Below are 19,077 nucleotides of genomic sequence, written 5' to 3' on the forward strand. Positions count from 1 at the left end.
GTGATCTCTGTAGGAGAATTTTGGTGCTAGGTATGGCTGAAGCCCCTGATTCTGTCAGTTCTTTTAAAAATAAGTATCAATAGCCAATCGACTGGCAGCCTTAAGCATATAATGGTATTATGTTTTGATAACGTGAGGCCTCATGGCTCACATAACTTTGGAGCTCTACCAGAATTGGACCAGGTCTTTACAAATCTTTGGAACTATCCCAGCTCAGTTTGCCCGTGGAAACAACAAAGTCATAGAAACCACCACACTCTTTTGAAGTAGTTCCCAGCCTGTTGTTTGAGAGTTGCATGTTCGCATGTTTTGTTCTCCCATCTCAAAACCAGATTGAAAGTGGATTCAATCTGAAAGTCCTCAGAGACCCACTCTGCAGGCAGGGCAGGATGTCACTTAGCACTGTCCTGGTTGATCCGGTTGGCCTGTTGACCTTGGCAGAAATGAGCAGGGACCAGGGGTCCAGTGCCAAGCACAGAGGAACCAGGGTCACATACCACCCACGCCCAAACCTCTCTCTGACATTTGCACGGGCTTTGAGCCAGCTCTCCCCTTGGGTTTCATCTCATGTTTGTAGGAATACAAAGGAACACTGAACCTTCCAGTTAATATGACACCCCGCCCCCACCTCCCCCTTCCTGGAGAGGATAACAGTTCTGTTGACCATTATAATGCATTTTCTGTCTCCCAGCAATCCACACAGTCATTAATTTCTGCTGCTGACGTCAGGAAAGAGGATTATGTGTGTGTCTGAAACTGTTCCCAAAGTGCTCATTAGTCATAGATAATTGAAAAACTGGTAGAGGAAGATTTGGTGTAATAGTAGCCCCTGCCTATGCAGAGAGACTGTAACCACCAGCTAATTGTAGGCCCCCGTTTGTGACCCTCAAACCGACTCTGCCCATCAGAATGGGAATCAGTGGACAGAGGGGCCCAAGAGCCCTCAAAGCAATTGCTTTTTTACACCCCAAGGTGAGGGTGTGTTCACAGGAAAAGAAGCCAACCAGATCAAGAAAGTAAGTAAAATGGACTAGGGCTTCTCCCCTGCCTTCAAGCTGAAGAGTACTGTTTGGAAAAAGTATGCAGAATTCTCCTTGTTTTAATCTTGCTTTTATTTTAACTTAACCAGTTTGCTTTGATCACAGAAGATGTTCAAGGCCAGGTACAGATGAAACACAAGTGGCAGAGACAAGGGCCACCCTGGATCCCGGTCCCCACTGGAACAATATTCTATGCTTTTTTCCTAGGACTTTCTGAAAGTGTCTGTGCTTACAGTTCTGTATCCTTTAACAGAATTCACAAGTGGGAGCATACTCTGAATACCACTCTGCATCTTGCCATTTTCACTTGGTTTATCTTGGACTCCCTTCCAAATCCATACCTCAATTCTTCCTCATTCATTTGAATGGTTATGAAGGATGCTGCGGAATGCATGTGCCCTAATTGACTCACCCTACACAGATTTAAGGGGGAAACACCTTCAAAAATATTACACAAGAAGCACATGTTCCAGGTAGAATAATTAGAAAGTATAGGTTAGTAAAAAGAAAAAAGTCATAATTTCTCTATCCAGAGAAAACCTATTCTCTGTATTTTCCCCCTAGGAATATATTTCTACAAGTAAGTCCATCTACATCTTTGTTGATGTCCTTAACAAGAATTCATCTCTACATAATGTTTCCCAGCCTGAAGTTCCTTTTCTAGTGTTTCTCACTGCAGATTTATTTTCTTAAGTAATAAATATAAGAGTTCAAAGTCACTGGTCATCAGGCCACATGGCCTTAGTTGACCCCACCTGAGGTCCCCCTTTCTTGTCCAGGCTGCCACCATTCTCTCCTCCCTGGTGCCCTTTTTGGCAACATATGAAAGCATCAAACATGCTGTGTGCCCCTCCAGGCTCCCTCCAGTGAAATCGCTTTTCGCTCTAATGGCCTCCATCTCCCCAAGCACTGAAACCAGCAATCTGCCACCTGTCTTTCCAAACCAGGCTCAGATGTCACCTTCATCTTGATTTCCTGCTCTCCCCCCGGCCACCCTCACTGTCCCTCCTCGGTGCTCTGGGACCGACATGCACATTCCACCTTGAGAGCATTTTCTCTGTGGTTTGGAGAGCCTTGGTTTGCACAGACCACTGTGTGAGCCTTCTGAGGTCAGAAGCTCCTCGATGAATCTATCACTCATTCCCCAGCACCTAGATCTGGGCACAGGACAATCGAAAATATCTGGGGCCATCCTCATTACCTTTGTTCTTGAAATGTCTGCTAAAATGCGTGAATAAACAGTTGAGTGAAGAAGGGAAGAGACTGCAAATGCTGGGGCTGTGAAGTTCTCGTTAAGTCTGGGAAAACCGATACTGTGATTAATTGAATTTTATGGTGAAAGAAGAGCGAAAGGAAGATTATTTCCAGAAAAGTTGTCAAGACACACTAAAGCCTACTCTGACAGCTCCTCTGGTCCCCAGTGCACCTCTGGCTGATGAAGTGTGATCTCCTGGGATGCCTTCTTAGAGGTCCCCACCTGTTTCTATCATCCCATCTTATACCAAGCTGTTTCCCTTTGGGCTCTAGCTAAACAAAGCTTCTTCCTGCTTGGGGTCCAGGGAAATGATTTCTGAAGGCTGTGGTTCCAGTTCACAAGAGGATGTTAATCTTTGTGCGTATTTATTTTTGTTCTTATACCATGGGATTGAGGAGAAAGCCTGGTTCACTGTGTTAGTTCGGGTTCTTTGGAAGCAGATGCTGAGATAGATTTGGAGGTATAAGATGGTTATTGGGGGTTGCCATCTGTGAAAGAAAGGGGATTGTAGTAGAATTGGGCAGAGGGTGAATTCAAATGTGATGAAGTCTGATGAGACCTGGGCTGACCGGCCAGAGCATTCTGTTCTGGAGTGAGTGGTGCACATCAGAGCCCTCTGCTCCCATTCTGTTGAGTCTGCCGTTGTGGCCATACTGGGAAAGTCATCACCTTATCTGATGACCTTGAGGAACTGGCAGTTGGAGGCTGTCTGCTGGCCTGACCGCCCACTGGGCAGCATGTCCATGCTTAATGGGAATCCAAGTGGTCATGGCTCCCTGTCTACCAGACTGCCCACCATTTCTCACTCCACAAAATCTCTCATATCTGCCTCTGTTTCTGCATCTTACTTGCCAGTAACCTTGATGAACGCCCTTCTCTATTCTCTGGTTACTGAGAGAGCTTCACTACTGTTTTTCCTTACATCATTCTGTCCACTTCCAGAGAGATCTTTAAAAAGATGCAAATTCATGTCTGTGAGTCTGAGTTGTTGTTTTTCAGTCACTGAGTCCCATTCAACTCTTTGCAACCGCATGGATTGCAGCACTCCTGGCTTCCTTGTCCTTTACTATCTCCCGGAGTTTGCTTAAACTCATGTCCATTGAGTTGGTGATGCCATCCAACCATCTCATCCTTTGTCGCCCCTTTCTCTTCCTGCCATCAATCTTTTCCAGCATCAGGGTCTTTTCCAATCAGTTGGCTCTTTACTTCACATGGCCAAAGTGCTGGAGCTTCAGCTTGGAGTCTGGGTACTGTATTCAGTATCTTGTTGTTGTTGCTGTTCAGTTCCTCAATCATGTCTGTCTCTTTGAAACCCCACGGACTGCAGCATGCCAGGCTTCCCTATCACCAACTCGCGGAGCTTGCTCAAACTCATGTCCATTGAGTCGGTGATGCCATCCAACCATCTTATCCTCTGCCGTCCCCTTCTCCTCCTGACTTCAATATTTCCCAGCATCAGGATCTTTTCCAGTGAGTTGGCTCTTCACATCAGGCAGCCAAAGTATTGCAGCTTCAGCGTCAGTCCTTCCAATGAAAATTCAGGACTGATTTCCTTTAGGATTGACTGGTTGGATCTCCTTGCAGTCCAAGGGACTCTCAAGAGTCTTCTCCAACACCACAGTTCAAAAACATCAATTTTTAGGCACTCAGCCTTCTTTATGACCCAATTCTCACATCCATACATGACTACTGGAAAAACCATAGCTTTGACTAGATGGACCTTTGTTGGCAAAGTAATGTCTCTGCTTTTTAATACACTGTCTAGGTTTATCATAGCTTTTTTTCCAAGGAGCAAGCATCTTTTAATTTTGTGGCTGCAGTAACCATCTGCAGTGATTTTGGAGCCCAAGATAATAGAGTCTCTCACTGTTTCCATTGTTTCCCCATCTATTTACCATGAAGTGATGGCACCAGATGCCATGATCTTAGTTTTCTGAATGTTGAGTTTTAAGTCGCTTTTTCACTCTCCTCTTTCACTTTCATCAAGAGGCTCTTTAGTTCCTCTTTGCTTTCTGCTATAGGGGTGGTATCATCTGCATATCTGAGGTTGTTGATATTTCTCCCTTCAGTGTTGATTCCAGCTTTTGCTTCATCCAGCCCATCATTTCGCATGATGTACTCTGCAAGTAAGATAAATAAGCAGGGTGACAATATACAGCCTTGATGTACTCCTTTCCCAATTTTGAACCAGTCCATTGTTCCATGTCTGGTTCTAACTGTTGTTTTTTTGACCTGCATACAGAAGTTTGTAATATCCTGTAATAAACTATAATGAAAAAGAGTAGAAAAAAGAATATATATATGTATATGTGTATATATTTGAAACCAAATCACTTTGCTGTATATCTGAAACTGACACAATATTGTAAAACAATTATGCTTCACACACACACACACACGCAAAAGCGAACATTCATTCACCTCACTCCCAGGCTTAGCTCTTTCAGAAACTTACAGAGATCTTTGTGATAAATTGAGACACCATCATCTGGATTTCCACATGTACCTCTCCAACCTTATCAGCCTCCTCCACCCACTGCTAAGCCCCACCCCACCTTCTATACCAGCTCACTCAGCCCTGTGGGTCTCCTCTCTTTCTTGGCCTTTGCTCAAAACGCTGCCTGTACTGTGAAGTCTATTTGTACCTCTCCAGCATGTCATTTGAATCCATATCTTCTGACTACAAGCCCAGGGCTCCCTCTGCATCTCATCAGCCAGCGTTCCTTTCTAAATTACTGTCCAAAAGGCTTGAAAGTGTACCCCACCCAGCTAACCCTTTTTCTTTTCTGAATTGTTTTTTTTTTTTTTTTCCATTGAAAATTGCAGGCTTTGTGTTTGTGGGGATTGGGGATGAATAGAAGTTCCCATTTTGACCCTCCTACGAAAATTCACCCTTCAAAGAGAAATCTGAATATAGATCACATGATTTCTACATGGGCCACTTTTTAAACACATGTAATGTGTTTGTTCTACAAATACTTCTCTTGATTCCTTCCTTCACCTAGAAGCTGCACTGAAATGTAAAGAACAGGGGCACAGGGTTGGTATCCATCAGATTGGAATCCATGCCCGTGTTCCAACACCGTAAGTCATGTGATTGTGGTAAATTTACTTTCCATTCATAAATTTGATTTTCCCCATCTATCTGCACAATGAGGACAAATTAGAATAGTACCCACATAGGGAATGTTCCCAGAGGAAGATAGGGTTTCTGTGACAATGAAGTGAGAAAATGTGTGATATATCCTTAGGATGGTCCCCAGCATAGAAGTGCTCAGTGAATGGGAATGCTGTTTGGTATGTGCTGGATACTAGACATAGTGACATGATGGAGACAGTGTCCAGAGCCAGACTGTCCACACCCAATGGTGTTGTTTTCCTCCAAGTTTCTGCTGGCTGTGCATTCAAAGCAGACTAGAGATTCTCTGGGCCCCCCACCCCATCATTTGAGTATCTGGACCTTATCCTCCAGTCCAGTGCTGTCCAATAGAAATATAATGTGAAAGTGAAAGTGAAGTCACGCAGTCATGTCCGACTCTTTGTGACCCCTGGACTGTAGCCCACCAAGCTCCTCCGTCCATGGGATTCTCCAGGCAAGAATACTGGAATGGGGTGCCATTTATTTCTCCAGGGTATCTGCCCGACCCAGGGATCGAACCCAGGTCTCCTGCATTGCAAGCAGATGCTTTTAACCTCTGAACCACCAGGGAAGCGCAATATAATGTGAGCCACATATGAAATCAAAAATTTACATGTAGTTTTAAAAAATTAATACGCATTTATTTATTATTATTTACTTTTGTCTATGCTGTGTCTTCGTCGTTGTGTGGGCTTTTCTCTAGTTGTGGCGAGTTGGGGCTACTCTCTGGCTGTGGTACATGGGCTTCTCATTGCAGTGACTTCTCCTGTTGAAGAGCACAGGCTCTAGGGCATGAGGGCTTTAGTAGTTGTGACACAGGAGTTTAGTAGCTGCAGCACGCAGGCTCTAGAGCACAGGCTCAACAGTTGTGGCACACGGACCTAGTTGCTCCAAGGCATATGGGATCCTCCCAATCAGGGATGGAACCCATGACCCCTGCATTGGCAGGTGGATTCTTTACCACTGAGCCTCTAGGGAAGCCCTGAAATTTAACATTTTCCAGTAGCCACTTTAAAGTAAAAAGACATAGGTGAGATTAATTTTAATAAGTTTTATTTTACCTACCATATCCACACATCATTTTAATATATAATTGATCTACAAATTATTGAGATATTTTACATTCATTTCCTCATACAAAATCTTTGACATCTGATGTGTATTTTCTACTTAGTTCCTCTCAATTCAGACTCTAAATTTTCACTGTGAATACTTGATTTAGATTTCTTGAATTAATGTTGAAAAATCAATTGGTGCTAGTTGTTCCAAGCATACTTAGAAGTTTTTCAGTAATTGAATTGAGTATCAGTTTTGAAATGGAAATGGAAATTAATTCAGGTGAAATTAATTTAGCACCTAGTTACTCCAGCCACATTTCAAAAGTTCCACCCACATATGCCCAGTGGATCCCATACTGGGCAGTGAAGCTGTAGAGGCCGTGCAGTGGGTTCAGTCTTCTCCTGCTTTCTTTCCTTAGCTAAACTTTTTCCAAATTGGAGAAAATTTGAAAAATGGATACAAAATGGTATTGTAGAGGTGCTTTGTTTTTGGTTACAGGAGATTGGTGAGCCATTCACCCTCTGCCTTCCTCTAATTTTCCACTCTCACCTCTGTCCCCAGAAGTCCTGAAGTGCCTCTGTTCATCCCTGGAACTCCATGAAACAATTAACAAGTGGTGGGAATTTTAGCACTGAGCAAATGGCACCCATTCAGAATCTTAGAGCCTTGAAGCTCAGAAAGATCTTAGCATATACAGAGGTCCAGCTCCATACCCTCCTTATTTTACAGAAATAGTTACTATAAATTCTTTGGCTGAACAGGGGTTGTGGGAGGCAGGGGGCACTCAGCCTCTGCTAAACACCTGCGAACAGATGGATCTCTTCATTCTCTTCTGACTTGCATGGTTGTCTGAGTCCTGATCTCTTCTCCCTAACTAGGTTGGGGGCAAGGACTGCCTTGTACAACAGTGCTGTGGCGCCCACACAAAGCAAGACAATCAATAAATTCTTAACTGAAAGCCTGGCTGACTGCAGGAATTCAAGGTCACTTGAAATATCAGGGTCAGTGCATTGCACAACTCCAAAGAACACCATTCAAACTGTATTCTGTGATTGTGCAAGTAGCAGCCTTGTGAAGTCTGCAAGGTTTAAGCTGGGCTCTCATTCCCAACTGAGATGAACTTCTAAGAAATTCTTTATTGGAACAAAATAATTTCCTTCCTTATCTTCTGACAGGAAGCAACTATATAAGTAAATTTTCTTAACTTCTTGGGAATATACATTAATCAGGGAGTATGTATGGGTATGTGATTGTGTGTGTGTGTGTGTGTGTGTGTATAACATATGCTGGTAGGGCTGCTATGTTATGAAGCACATTTGGAACAGTTTGACCATTTCAACCTTGTCTCCAAGAGGCCACTGTATTTGTATCTTTTGAAATTTCCCATGAATGGAATCTTTCTCTGATTTGAAAGATGCCTTAGAGCTCTTGGCTTTGTAAAGCACTCTAGAGCGTGACCTTTGGGAACCAAGCTCATACACCTAAGTCACCAGATGAGCACAAGGACTCTTTGTAGCTGCATGGTTTCTATCTTCATGAAGTTGAGAAAAGGCAGAGGAGAGGGGAGGGGTCCAAGAGGTTCTCTTAAGAAAACTCTCTATTTGCTTTTGTGTTTTTCAAGCTGACAGGTGTTTATTTTTTCTCCTGTCTACCCAGGAAACCAAGTGCTGCCTCCTGGAGCTTCTCTTGGAAGTGGGCTCACACCAGAGGCAGCAAAGGACCTTGGCCTTCCTCCCGGAATTGCAGTGGCAGCCTCACTAATTGATGCTCATGCAGGAGGACTAGGTAACCTCTTTCCCCGTGTCACCACTAGCACTGTGTTCAGTCACTGTCTAGGATCGAACACACTGCTTTTCTATTTTTAAAGCAAAGATTGAGAGCTAGTGATTCTAGTTAGAGAAGAAAGCCTTTTTATACTTAAGCATATGTATAGAATTATAGAACTTTTCATCAACTGTAGAATTCATTTATAATTTTATCAGTTTACCCATACAAACTAATAGAAAAATGATATAAATAAATACCTGGATGGCTCTTTGGTTTACTGAAAACTTGATAAAGATATGTTAACTTCCAACTAGCATGTATGACAATGGTGTACTTACCTGTACTACTTTTTCTACACATACTCCAAAGCCCTTGCAAGTCTAATTTTATTTTCATAATATATTTGGCTTATATCCCATGTCCAGTTACTTGGGTATATTCCTGATTTAATCTTTTAAGTAAATCTACAACCTGGCATGCTTGTATTCATTTATTCATTCATCAAAGAACCATTGAACACTTGGTGTGTCCCAAGCATGGTGCTAGGAAACAATGAATTAAAAAAAAACAAACACAAGGTTTCATCCCCCAGTGGGAGGCAGACCGTGAGGCAAAGTTTACTGTAAAGTGTGATGACTCTATCCTCTTCTTCATTCTCATTGCAGTTTTATTTTTTTGGGGAGGGGGTGGATTTTTCATATTCTCAATATTTCTTACTTCAACTATAGACAAACTTTTTTTTTTTCCCCTAGCCTTTCTTTCTAAGTGTTTCTTTTTAAATTATGGTTCAAACTTCTTGAGATCAATTTAGGAGATCATGACCATTATATTTTCAGAACAGAATGGACTGACCAGAAGAGCACTTTTTTGTAGAACATACATTTCCACTGCAATTGTATGTGTCTGCATGTGTATACTGCTCCATAATGAAAGTGAATTTCTTACTATGGATTACCATCAAAAAACTTTGAAAAATATTTTAGTCCATACTTCACATTACAGTCAAAAGTTATCTATCAAATGCTTACATCAAACTGCACTCACAGACCTCTGTCTTTGCATTTTTATTTCCGTGTCTTTGCACATGTGTTTCTCTGCGCGGGGATGACTCATCCTGCACTTTGCCACTAGCTAACTTCTACTCTAAGTTGAAGACGATCTTGGACGCTGTATCCTCTGTGTGGCCTTCCATGGACAACTCTTCCATTTATATCTAAATTCTCTAAGCTGTCTTTCTTTCATCGCTTTTACCTACCCCTATGGAAGAAGTGATTGTGTTGTAATTGCCGTTTTATCTGCTTGTCTTTCCCACTAGACTGTAAACTCCTTGAAGGCATGGGCATTGTATTATTCATCCTGTATAACCCATGCTCAGCCCTGTTTCTGGTTCTCACAGGTGCTTGATAAATTTATTAAATGAATATAGTCCCATTAAGTCAAGAATAAGATAAAACGGTCCTAAACTGTAGAGTGAAAGTTAATGTTTCCTTACACAGCAGATTATTAAGCAATGTCTAGGAGAAAGCAATGGCACCCCACTCCAGTACCCTTGCCTGGAAAATCCCATAGACAGAAGAGCCTGGTAGGCTGTAGTCCATGGGGTTGTGAAGAGTTGGATACCACTGAGCGACTTCACTTTCACTTTTCACTTTCATGCATTGGAGAAGGAAATGGCAACCCACTCCAGTGTCTTGCCTGGAGAATCCCAGGGATGGGAGAGCCTGGTGGACTGACATCTATGAGGTTGCACAGAGTCGGACACGACTGAAGCGACTTAGCAGCAGCAGCAGCAGCAGTCTTCCACATGGCCTCTGGAGTTTCAGAGCAAAAGAGGTATCTACAAACATGCCTGTTTTATTTATCTTTATGTATTCAGAATTTAACACAGTTCCTGAGAAATAGTAACAAGCCAATAAAGCATGTGCATTGGACAATATTGATTATTGATTATAGGCAAGGGTGTTTCCTTCCCTTTTTAATGTGGGCAGTGTGCACTTTTGATTGGAATGTCATGATTTTGGTTTCTAAGAACGGACACAAAGAGAACTTGTGGTCTAGACAGACATAGAGTGTTCCTATATCCTGGTAATCCCTACCTCTCATGTCCTGTTTGAGGCAAGGGAAGCCGCCTCCATCAAGCTTTTTCAGTTATCCTGGGGCAACAGTCTCAGTCATCCACCTGCACCCCAGGAGACAAGGACTTGACTTGGACCACCATGTGCTGAAAGAAAAAGGGCTACACTTGGGAACATTCGAACTCTGGTTCCCTTGTAAGTTTGCCAGACCTCCCTAAGGAACAAACCCAAACCTGCCTTCTCACTTCTGCCCAGGGCTCACTGTATCCTTTAGGAGAGGAGGCTGTGTCCTGTGTGGTACCTGGTACTTGAATACACTCAAAGAGTCTAAGTTGACCTGCACTGAGAGGATTCTGGGCCGTGAAATGAGCACCCACATGTTTTCCTAAACCAAAGATGGTCAGTGGCAGAAATTTTACCCTTAGAAGCTTTCATTTCGGTTGCTCAGTCATGTCTGAGTCTTTGCAACCCCATGGACTGCAGAATACCAGGCCTCCCTGTCCATCACCAACTCCCGGAGCTTACTCAAATTCATGTCCATCAAGTTGGTGGTGCCATCCAACCATCTCATCCTCTGTTATCCCCTTGCCCTCCTGCCTTCAATCTTTCCCAGCATCAGGGTATTTTCAAATGAGTCAGTTCTTTGCATCAGGTGGCCAAAATATTGGAGTTTCAGCTTCAACATGGTCCTTCCGATGAATATTCAGTCAGAACGGATTTCCTTTAAGATTGACTGGTTGGATCTCCTTGCAGTCCAAGGGACTCTCAAGAGTCTTCTCCAACACCACAGTTCAAAAGCATCAATTCTTCAGTGCTCAGCTTTCTTTATAGTCCACCTCTCACATCTCACATCCATACTACTGGAAAAACCATAGCTGTGACTAGACAGATCTTTGTTGGCAAAGTAATGTCTCTGCTTTTTAATGTGCTGTCTAGGTTAGTCATAGCTTTTTGTCCAGAAAGCAAGCATCTTTAAATTTCATGGCTGCAGTCACCATTTACAGTGATTTTTGGAGCCCAAAAAAATAAAATCTGTCACTATTTCCATTGTTTTCCCATCTATTTGCCATGAAGTGATGGGACCAGATGCCATGATCTTATTTTTCTGAATGTTGAGCTTTAAACCAACTTTTTCACTCTCCTCTTTCTCTTTCATCAAGAGGTTCTTTAGTTCTTCTTCACTTTCTACTATAAGGGTGGTGTCATCTGCATATCTGAGGTTGTTGATATTTCTCCTGGCAATCTTGTTTCCAGCTTGTGCTTAATCCAGCCCAGCATTTTGCATGATGTACTCTGCATATAAGTTAAACAAGCAGGGTGACAGTATACAGCCTTGATGTACTCCTTTCCCAATTTGAAACCAGTCTGTTGTTCCATGTCCAGTTCTAACTGTTGCTTCCTGACCTGCATACAGATTTCTCAGGAGGCAGGGAAGGTTGTCTGGTATTCCCATCTCTTTCAGAATTTTCCACAGTTTGTTGTGATCCACACAGTCAAAGGCTTTGGCATAGTCAGTAAAGCAGAAGTATACGTTTTTCTGGAACTCTCTTGCTTTTTCAATGATCCAGTGGATGTTGGCAATTTGATCTCTGGTTCCTCTGCCTTTTCTAAAACCAGCTTGAACATCTGGAAGTTCATGGTTCATGTACTGTTGAAGCCTGGCCTGGAGAATTTTGAGCATTACTTTACTAGCATGTGAAATGAGTGCAATTGTGTGGTAGTTTGAGCATTCTTTGGCATTGCCTTTCTTTGGGATTGGAATGAAAACTGACCTTTTCCAGTCCTGTGGCCACTGCTGAGTTTTCCAAATCTGCTGTCATATTGAGTGCAGCACTTTCACAGCATCATCTTGTAGGATTTGAAATAGCTCAACTGGAATTCCATCACCTCCACTAGCTTTGTTCATAGTGATGCTTCCTAAGGCCGACTTAACTTCACGTTCCAGGATGTCTGGCTGTAGGTGAGGGATCACACTATCGTGGTTCTCAGGGTCATGAAGATCTTTTTTGTATAGTTCTTCTGTGTATTCTTGCCACTTCTTCTTAATATCTTCTGCTTCTCTTAGGTCCATACCATTTCTGTCCTTTATCGAGCCCATCTTTGCATAAAATGTTCCCTTGGTATCTCTAATTTTCTTGAAGAGATCTCTAGTCTTTCCCATTCTTTTTCTATTTCTTTGTATTGATCACTGAGGAAGGCATTCTTATCTCTGCTTGCTATTCTTTGAAACTCTGCATTCAAATGTGTCTAAACTTTGGCTTTACCTTCTGTTCTTTTCTCAGCTATTTATTTAGAAACTTTGGCCCAGATGTTTTTGTTGCTTTTAAAACATAAATGCACTTACGTTAATGTTTCCCCCTTTCTTTTCCAAAAGTAAGTTTTTTAAGCAGAAAGAGAGGACAGGACCTTGGATTCTTAAAGGGTTAAATGTAGAAGCCAGAAGTGGCTAAGGAGGGCCTAGGAAGGTAATCTATTTAGCAGTTTTGACCAAGTTTTATCCTTCTTCTACCTCCATCTCTCGTCTTCATCTCATAGCCAGTTTAGAGTTAGAATGTCTCGGAAAGAAAGGAGGCCTGGGAGCAAATATTCCACCTTGTTTCCCAGCCTGCCTATGCTCCTTTCAGGATGGGAGGAGAAGAGAGGCTCAAATGTCTTAAAAAGTCATTCACCCATCCAAGCATGTAGTTACTAAGGATATATATTGAAAGCTTGCAAACCTGGTGCTTACTGGAGAAGGAAGTGGTGATGCACTCCTGTATTCGTGCCTAAAGAATTCCACGGATAGAGGAGCCTGTTGGGCTGCAGTCCATGGGGTCCCAAAGAGTTGGACACAACTGAGTGCTGGTCCAGGTGCTGGAGATTATAGCAGTGAACCAGGCAGCCAGTGTCCCAAAGCTTTCAGTTGTTCTCACCTGGCCTGCATGTTTGTGACTTAACGGTATTGGTGTGAGACAGCCATCCCCTGAGATGTATTGTGATACTGTAATCAGGGCTCTGAACATGGAGTTTGAAGATCTGGATTTAAATGTTTATATTCTCTCTACCTGTGTACCTTGGGTCAAATATCATACCTCTTCATACTTCTGAATTTCCCTTCAGGCAGTAGGAGATAGCAATACTCTCCTCATAGATATGTGAGGATGTACATAAGTAGAGCATCTGGCTTAGCATCTGGCACATCGCAGGCATGCAGTCATGAGCTATCTTCCTTTGATTTTTCTCACTCTGGAATCACAGTGCCTGACACAAAGTAGGAGCCTTATTAAGGGAAGTTCTCTTAGTTAATATCCAGGAGAATTATCTTCCCTTTGCATAGGCAGTCGGAGAAGAACCCCACCCAGGCTTCTGGATGTCATCTGATTCCTTGAATCTCTACCCTATATTTCCTTCCCCAAAACTCTTTCATGGAATGCAGGGTTTCCTACTTTAAGATTCTGTTTAGGTTGAGGTCAGAAACAACCTCAAGATCTGATTAGATGAACTCCATGCTGAGAGATTGCCAAGAGTCAGGTTAAGGATCTGGCTTTGGAATTGGATGTCATCCAGGCTTCACACAAGCCCCAAACAATTACGGTTCCTTCAAGTGCTGACCTGGTGTGACCTGCTGCAGATCCCACATTCTGACTGGCAGAAGGAGTCAACATTCTGCTTTGGAGAAAGCCTCCTGGACTCTCAGTCTCCGGGGAAGCCTGGGAACAGGAGGATAAAGATCAAAGAAGCAAGTGCCACTCAACTCTTGCTTTTTCCAGTTCTGGAAAAAGAGGAGGAAGGACTTGATGGGAATAAAAATCAAAGATAAAGGGACATTTCGTACTTAAGGTGCTGGTTAGTAAGTACTCCAGCAGACAGCCAGAAGATAGGACTAATTTTGTTTGCTCTTTGTGGGGGTGGTTCTGGCCAAGGCTCCTACTGCTGATATTTTTCTAGCTTACAAAAATAGTATTAACTTGGTTCCAGGTCTGTGCTTGGCTCTGGCAGCCCAGCTGTCCTGAAAGGCAATAACAACCTGATTCCTGTCTCTGTCCCTCTCCCCTCCAGTTTTTCTTCTCTACCAGTCCAACTTCTGATTGTCCTTCACATCTTGAGATCAGGCCATTTCCTCAGGGGGCCTTCCCTGACTCCCCTAAGCTGACTTAAGGGGTCTTTTCTCTCCGCCCCATGATGTGTGAGACTCGCCTCCATTACTGTACACATCACCCAGGTTTGTGTGTGACATCTCATTTACCTCATTTCCAAGTTTGTGGACTCTTTGAGAGTAAGCCCTGTGCCGTTTCATTCTTATATTCCAGCAACCAGCCCAGTGCTTTGCAAGTAGAGGATGGTTAACACCGTGCATATTCGGTGATGAATGAGTGAGTGAATGGCATCCCCTCCATGAGGGATGGATACTCAGCTGAGAAATAGGGTAACCTCCCATTACAGAGGTCCTACTGTCCCTGCACAGTAGGCGTACCTGGCTCAAGTCTGCACGAGGCAAAAGGGTCGTGTTGAGCACTCCCTGATCCAGTCTGGGATGTCTGGAAACTCGTGTCTTTTGTGCTCCCTCACATTAGCAGGTGTTGGCCGGGAGCAAACGTAGTGCCTTGGTTTGGCATCACTCTGATTCCAGACACTGGTTTCTTTGCCAGATGTTGATTTGGTTTAAATTGCTCATCTAGGCCAGATGTTGAATTGACTTAAATCACTTGAGTTGCAGAATCAAACCAAAATGCGAATTTTTCATTTCTCCCTCTCCTCCCGTCCCTTCCCCTCTGCTCTCCACTTCCTTCCTTCCTGTCTTTTTGCAGAAGAATTGGTTTAGCCCATCTTGCAAAAAGAACTTCTGGTTCAGTGCCCTCTTAGAGAAAAAACGTGGTTTATTCCAATGAGCAATAAAACTCGCCAACTTTACATCTCACCATTGTCAGTACTCTACAAGCCATACTGATTCTCAGAGCAGCTTTATACACACTATTATTTTGTTTCCTTTATTAAATAAAACAATGAAGCCCACAAAGACTACCTCACATACCTAAAGTCACGTGGTTAACAAGTGGTAAATTCATGATTTAAACCCACGCTATTTGATTCCACACTTCTGATCACTGTGCCTTATGGAATGCATATTTGTTACAGTATGGTCCAGCCTAGGCTTGCATTTGCCCTCAGTTATACTCCAATATCAGAGAAGGCGATGGCACCCCACTGCAGTACTCTTGCCTGGAAAATCCCAGGACAGAGGAACCTGGTAGGCTGCAGTCCAGGGGGTCGCAAAGAGTCAGACACGACTGAGCGACTTCACTTTCACGCATTGGAGAAGGTCTTGCCTGGAGAATCCCAGGGACGGGGGAGCCTGGTGGGCTGCCAACTATGACACAACTGAAGAGACTTAGCAGCAGCAGCAACAGCATACTCCAATATAAAACAAAAAGTTAAAAAATAGCACATGAGAAAGTAGCAAGTATCAAAAAAAGAAATTATTTTGATAAATATTTGTTGATGACTCACTCTACTAGTTGATGGGGGTTTAAGGTACATATGAAAGAGAATTAAACTTCTGGGTACTTGTATCTATTAGTAGTGAAAATAAACATTAAATACACAACACAATTATACATTCCAAGTATATAAGGCTTTGGGAAGATATGGAATGGGCCCAAAACTGAGACTTGAAAAATTGTGAAAGGATTCCTAGAGCAAGTGATGTCTGTAATGTAGTTGCAACATTCCCTGCCCTACAATTTCTTCTTGTGCTTCCCAGGTGGAGCTAGTGGTAAAGAACCTGCCTGTCAATGCAGGAGACATAATAAGAGATGCGTGTTCAATCCCTGGGTCAGGAACATCTCCTGGAGAAGGAAATGCCAACCCACTCCAGTATTGCTTGAAGAATCCCATGGACAGAGGAGCCAAGCAGGCTATAGTCCTTAGGTCTCTGAAGTGACTTAGGACACAATTGCTTCTTGATAAAATGGAATTTATTTAGTTGTTTAAACTTTCAAACTTCAATGAGGCTTTGTTCCTAAAAACAACGACAATATCACTAGTAAAACAAGAACCACTACTCTTATCGGCACCCCACTGTTACTGTAACTGTTTCTTACTTGCCTTCCAAGTGCCAAGTACGGTGGCTAACACGTCACATACTTTATCTGTTGCTTCTCATGATGATCCTACAAGGCAGAAGTTATTTCCCATTCTATACATGAGGAAGCTGAAGGCAGAAAGAATAATATTTCCACCATCCCATAGCTAGTATCATGGCAAGATGTGGACCTGAGACTGACTTCAAAGCTCATGATCTTTTTCTTTATCTCAGTGGTTCTCAACCAGGGGTGATTTTAACTCCTCAGCCCCACTCCCCTGGGACATTTGGCCATATCTGGAGACATATTTTTGATTGTCATTTGGAAAAGAGGAACTGGTATGGCATGGTAGAGGCCAAGAATGCTGCTAAATGCCCTAGAGCACTCAGGACAGCCCCACAACGGAGTTATCCAGCCTCAAATGTCAGCAGTGCTGGGGATGAGGAGTCCTACTCTTAATTGAAACCCTCCCAATGATTTTATTTCCCTTCATCAATTCAGGTGGTTTTTTGTTTGTTTATTTGTTTTTCTGTAGAAACCAGGAAGCAACCCCAATTAACTGTCTTAATGATATGTTAGTACTTCATCAAAATGTTCTTTCTGAAATTAACTTGTCAGTGAAACTAGTTGTGAGATACGAAACTGAAGACTTCTGAATGAGGAGTATAAGATGATTCCTGCCCCTTCTGTCTTTCCCAAGTCTAACGCTAGACCACTTGTCCTCCTTTCAACACATCAGATACACTTGCCCTCTGGCCTTTGCTTGGGCTGTTTGCTCTGTTTGGGGTGCTCCCCTCCCCCCCACTTCCACAGTCCTACTCATACATGACAAATCGGGCTAAATGTCATTTCCACAGTGGAGATGTCTCCAAACTTAACCTCATTCTTAGAAACCAAGAATCACTCCCTCCTCGTATCTCTGCCGCACTTTCTCCTTTTCCACTTTTCACACCATATCGTGTTTTTTCCTACCCATCATTCAGCATAGAACCACAGAGTCAGTCCTCTGGGTATCGGTGAGTTAATTAAGATAGTAAAAGTGAGAGGATTTTGAAAGATCCAAAACAAGAATTGGTAAATCCAGGTACGGGAGCATTTTAAAAAATGTAGATACTTACGGCCTGCCCACCAAGTATCCTGAGTCTGAGTGTATGAGGTGGGTCCAGAAAACTGCTTATGGGATGGAAGGTGTCACCTGGTGCCCAGGGGAGAAGGCCTGCAGGACAGGTTGGCACCGAGTACACAGGTGAGAAGCAGAGGGATGTGTAGCTTTCAGGTGGACAGATCCGACCAAAGCAGAATGGTGCTAAGAAGGAGCCAGGCCTAGACTCGGATCAGGAGCTGGAGGCAGGAAGGAGTGTATCCAGCAAGAAAGCAAAGGTGAATCCAAAGAGGCAGACTTTCTGTGAGGAATGGAGGGGATTAGAAGAGCAGATAAAGACTTGCTGGCTAATCTAGAAGGAGAAAAGCAGTGTTAGTACCCAAACAGATAGAGTGAGGGTGACTCTGGGAGTTACTGGATGTGAATCAGAAGGGGGAGGAGGAGTTTGTTTGTGTGATTTTTAAGACTATTGTTTTAGGATGAGGTTTGGTTTAATGAGAACCACTGCTGCCTGATATCAGAGCAGCTGCGCGAGACTTGTTGAGGGGCAGAGACGGGAAAAGGGGGTGGGCAAGATAGCTTTGGGTTTCCTGCCCCCAGGCCCAAGGGCTTTCCTGGAACACTGTGCTTCTCTGGATTGTAAGGGATGGGCCATAGCTGAGAGAACAGTCTTTTCTGTGGCCAGAAATCTGGGAGGAATGAGGGCCCATGGGGCTGCAGCTAGCTCCCGTGCCCTACCCTTCTTCACTGCACAACCCAGGATATACAGCCATGAGCCTGCCCTGAAAAGGTTGTTTCTTTAGTTTCTTTATTTGGTACACATGCTGCTCTTTGGATAATGAGTGATCATGGGCTTCAGAACTAAAAGTTTGCTCAAAGACTTTCTATATCAAATTCTTCAATATGAAAATGAGAAAACCAAAGCCCAGAAAAACAGTGAGTCATCAGGGTTGCCCCTCACATTACCATCAGAGTTGGAGTTAGAAACCGAGCCTCCTAATTCATTGGTCAGGGGCCCTGCCCCCATTCTACCACACTATCTCCAAATTAGGAAGAGGAAATGGTTTTGGGTATCTGGGACACTTATCAGTTGTAGAAAATAGGAGGTGAGAAGCAGGTATACTCACACAGGTGCTTAAATGAATATATATATGTGCAACTGTATGCCCTGCATGTACGCGTGTATGTTCCAGTAAATCCCTGCATGTGCACATACACTGTTACTTCATTCTACACATCATGTCCCACTTAAAGACTGTAATTAGGATCCTAGGTGGCCATCAAATAGGTAAACTAGTTGTTCTAAGCTACACATGAGCAAGTCTCTTCCATTTTGTTATCACAGTCTCCCTTAAAAGCTGGTACTAATAAAAGCACCTGGCATTCAAGGTCCTTCTGGGAAGTTCAAAGCAGTTATTTTTTGTTTCATTCTGTGCCCAACTTTGTGCTGGGCACTTAAATAGTCAGTGTCATCAACTCACAGCTATGCTGAGACATAACATTGTTTTCTGTATTTGACATACAAGGATATCAAGATTTAAAAACTTGTTCAGCATGGCATTTTGATAAATGATAAAG

The 19,077-nt window shown here is 43.1% G+C and overlaps 1 protein-coding gene and 1 long non-coding RNA gene across 29 annotated transcripts in view; one reads left to right on the forward strand and one right to left on the reverse strand.

The window, feature by feature from the left end:
• FGGY (FGGY carbohydrate kinase domain containing) overlaps positions 1 to 19,077 on the forward strand; it is a 532,748-nt gene that overhangs the window by 245,073 nt on the left and 268,598 nt on the right. For 24 of the 28 annotated variants that reach the window (XR_015160120.1, XM_086390249.1, XM_086390248.1 and 21 more), the window contains one exon: positions 8,150 to 8,278. The exons of 3 other annotated variants lie outside the window; for them this stretch is intronic. Coding sequence is in view for 23 of the 25 variants with exons in the window: in XM_086390249.1 (XP_086246375.1) it covers positions 8,150 to 8,278 (129 nt within the window). In the remaining 2 variants the exon portion in view is untranslated. Of the gene's footprint in view, positions 1 to 7,543; positions 7,684 to 8,149; positions 8,279 to 19,077 lie in introns of those variants that run through there. One more of the 28 variants, XM_086390257.1, reaches the window with a different exon arrangement.
• Positions 1,098 to 17,893, reverse strand: LOC147375457 (uncharacterized). The gene is made up of 2 exons (XR_015160127.1): positions 17,516 to 17,893; positions 1,098 to 4,415 (listed from the first exon to the last, which is right to left on the reverse strand). It is a non-coding gene; the product is annotated as an uncharacterized LOC147375457 (long non-coding RNA).

This window comes from Bos grunniens, chromosome 3 (genome assembly GCF_055505025.1).
Source record: "Bos grunniens cultivar Pamir isolate PY7600 chromosome 3, Bosgru_T2T1.0, whole genome shotgun sequence".
Lineage (NCBI taxonomy): Eukaryota > Metazoa > Chordata > Mammalia > Artiodactyla > Bovidae > Bos > Bos grunniens.